A 2,236-nucleotide genomic window follows, 5' to 3' on the forward strand; every position below is an offset into this window, starting at 1 on the left:
ATATGGAATGGATGGATACCCAAGGAGTGTACATCACATACAAGCCGTACGACAGTAGGTCCATGCACAGTTCTATATGATCAACAAATCCACACTGATAGAACTGTGCCAGCTAACAAACCGGATATCATACTCAGGCATAATGGGGAAAAATGGTGTAAGTTAATTGAGGTATCCGTGCCGGCAGAAAAAAACACCACAGCCAAAGAAGCAGACAAAAGGCTGAAATACAGAAATTTGGAAATTGAAATAACCAGGATGTGGGGAACAAAAACTGAAACGATTCCGGTCATCGTGGGAGCATTGGGAGCCATGCCAAATTCAATAAAAGGAAATTTAAAGAAGATTATGAAGAACCTAAAAGAAGAAACCATCCAGGAAATCGCACTATGTGGGACGGCCCACATTCTTCGGAAAATATTATAAATAGCACCACCGATATTCGAGTATTTGTCCCTAAGGAATCGGGTAGAGACCTGGGATAAATGCTTAAAAACCCCGACAAATAAGAGCCTTGTCGTGTTTAAGAGTGATAATAATAATAATAATAATAATGATGATGAAATTTTTTAATTTTTCAGGTGTTTATGGGGACGTCCAGAGGGTAAAAATTTTGTACAACAAAAAAGATTCGGCCCTGGTTCAAATGGCGGAGCCCTTGCAAGCTCACATAGGTAAATAAGAAATCATTATTATTATTTCGGGGGGGGGGGAAATAATGATGATGATGATGATGATTGATTGTGTGTTGTTCTCTCTCAACAGCTATGAAACATTTAGACCAAATAAGAGTTTTCGGAAAAAACATAACCGTCGTTGCGAGCAAACACACGCTCGTTCAAATGCCTAAAGATGGACAGCCAGATGCTGGCCTCACCAAAGATTATGTTAATTCTCCACTTCACCGTTTTAAAAAACCGGGTTCGAAAAATTATCAAAATATTTATCCTCCGAGTTCGACTCTGCACCTATCAAACATTCCGTAAGTATATTTTTCACATTTTTTTTTCTAACGGTTATTATTAACACTATTATTCTTATTATTATTATTTTTGTCCAGGCCTACCGTCACCGAAGAAGACATTGAGGAAGCTTTCGCGGAAGCCGGTTTCGAGGTGAAAAGCTTCAAATTTTTTCCAAAAGACAAAAAAATGGCTTTGATCAATTTGGAAAGCGTCGACCAGGCTGTATCTGCCCTTATCGTGAGTGTGTCCATATTGCCGTTATTTAATAAATAAAAATTCGCCGCTTGGAGCGCTGTCGTCGTCGTAGCAGACGTACGTTTACGTCGCGATCAAATCATCATTTCTTTATTTATTTATTTACTCTATGACTTAAAGTGGGAGGGAGAGAAAGTCGAAGAGAGCGCTCCGAGCGTCGAAAATCGTAATTAATAATAATGGCGTCGTAATTATTTTAATGGCGCGTAAAGTAAAGAAAAAATAAAATAAAAATTAATAATTTTTTTCGTTTTTATTTATTTTTCGTTTTAGAAAATGCACAATCATCAACTGAGCGAATCGAATCATCTTCGCGTGTCGTTTTCCAAGACTAATATTTAAGAAAATTTATCGATAAATATACATATATTTAAATATTAAAAACAAACAGAGAAAAAAAAATATATATATATATACATATATATGAAAAAAAAAAAAAACATGGAAATGAAACTGGGTTCAAAAAAATTATGAATAATATTAATATTGTTGTTGTTGTTATTATTATTATTTTTATTATTATTATTATTATTATAACCATTAGTGCTGGTGGTGCTACTGCTGCTGTTGCCGCTGTTGCCGCTGCTGCTGCTACGACAAACACAACAACCACAACTACAATTTTATATTTTTTTTTTCTTTTGTTTTCTTTTTTTTTAAATGTATTAATTTGATGTTTCATTTGATTGTCAACTATCTGAGTCTGTAATAATATTTCTTTTATTATTATTATTATTATTAATAGTATTCTTTACGCATATAAAATATATATGTATATTTAATACATATATATATATATATATATATTTAGTCTGTAAGTTTTTTTTTTTTTCTTTATTTCTTTTTCGTACGATTATGATAAATAATAATAATACTGATAATTTGTTTTGAAAAATAAATAATAATAATAAAAAATAGAAAAAAAATTTCAAATGCTGCAACTGTTCAATATTATATTTTAAAATAAATTTTTTTAAAAAACGATTCGATAAAAACAAGTAATAATAATAATAATA

At 31.8% G+C, this 2,236-nt stretch overlaps 1 protein-coding gene across 1 annotated transcript in view; it reads left to right on the top strand.

Moving 5' to 3' along the window:
- Positions 1–1,562, top strand: part of Phum_PHUM576170 (Polypyrimidine tract-binding protein, putative) — a gene marked incomplete at both ends in the record, with an annotated part of 37,211 nt that extends 35,649 nt beyond the window's left edge. The window contains 4 exons of the mRNA XM_002432148.1: positions 582–674; positions 766–982; positions 1,061–1,202; positions 1,494–1,562. Coding sequence (XP_002432193.1) covers positions 582–674; positions 766–982; positions 1,061–1,202; positions 1,494–1,562 — 521 coding nt within the window. The remainder of the gene's footprint in view (positions 1–581; positions 675–765; positions 983–1,060; positions 1,203–1,493) is intronic.
- Positions 1,563–2,236: the final 674 nt, after the last annotated feature.

The sequence above is a fragment of the Pediculus humanus genome, genomic scaffold (assembly GCF_000006295.1).
Source record: "Pediculus humanus corporis 1103172108306 genomic scaffold, whole genome shotgun sequence".
In the NCBI taxonomy this organism is placed as follows: Eukaryota; Metazoa; Arthropoda; class Insecta; order Psocodea; family Pediculidae; genus Pediculus; species Pediculus humanus.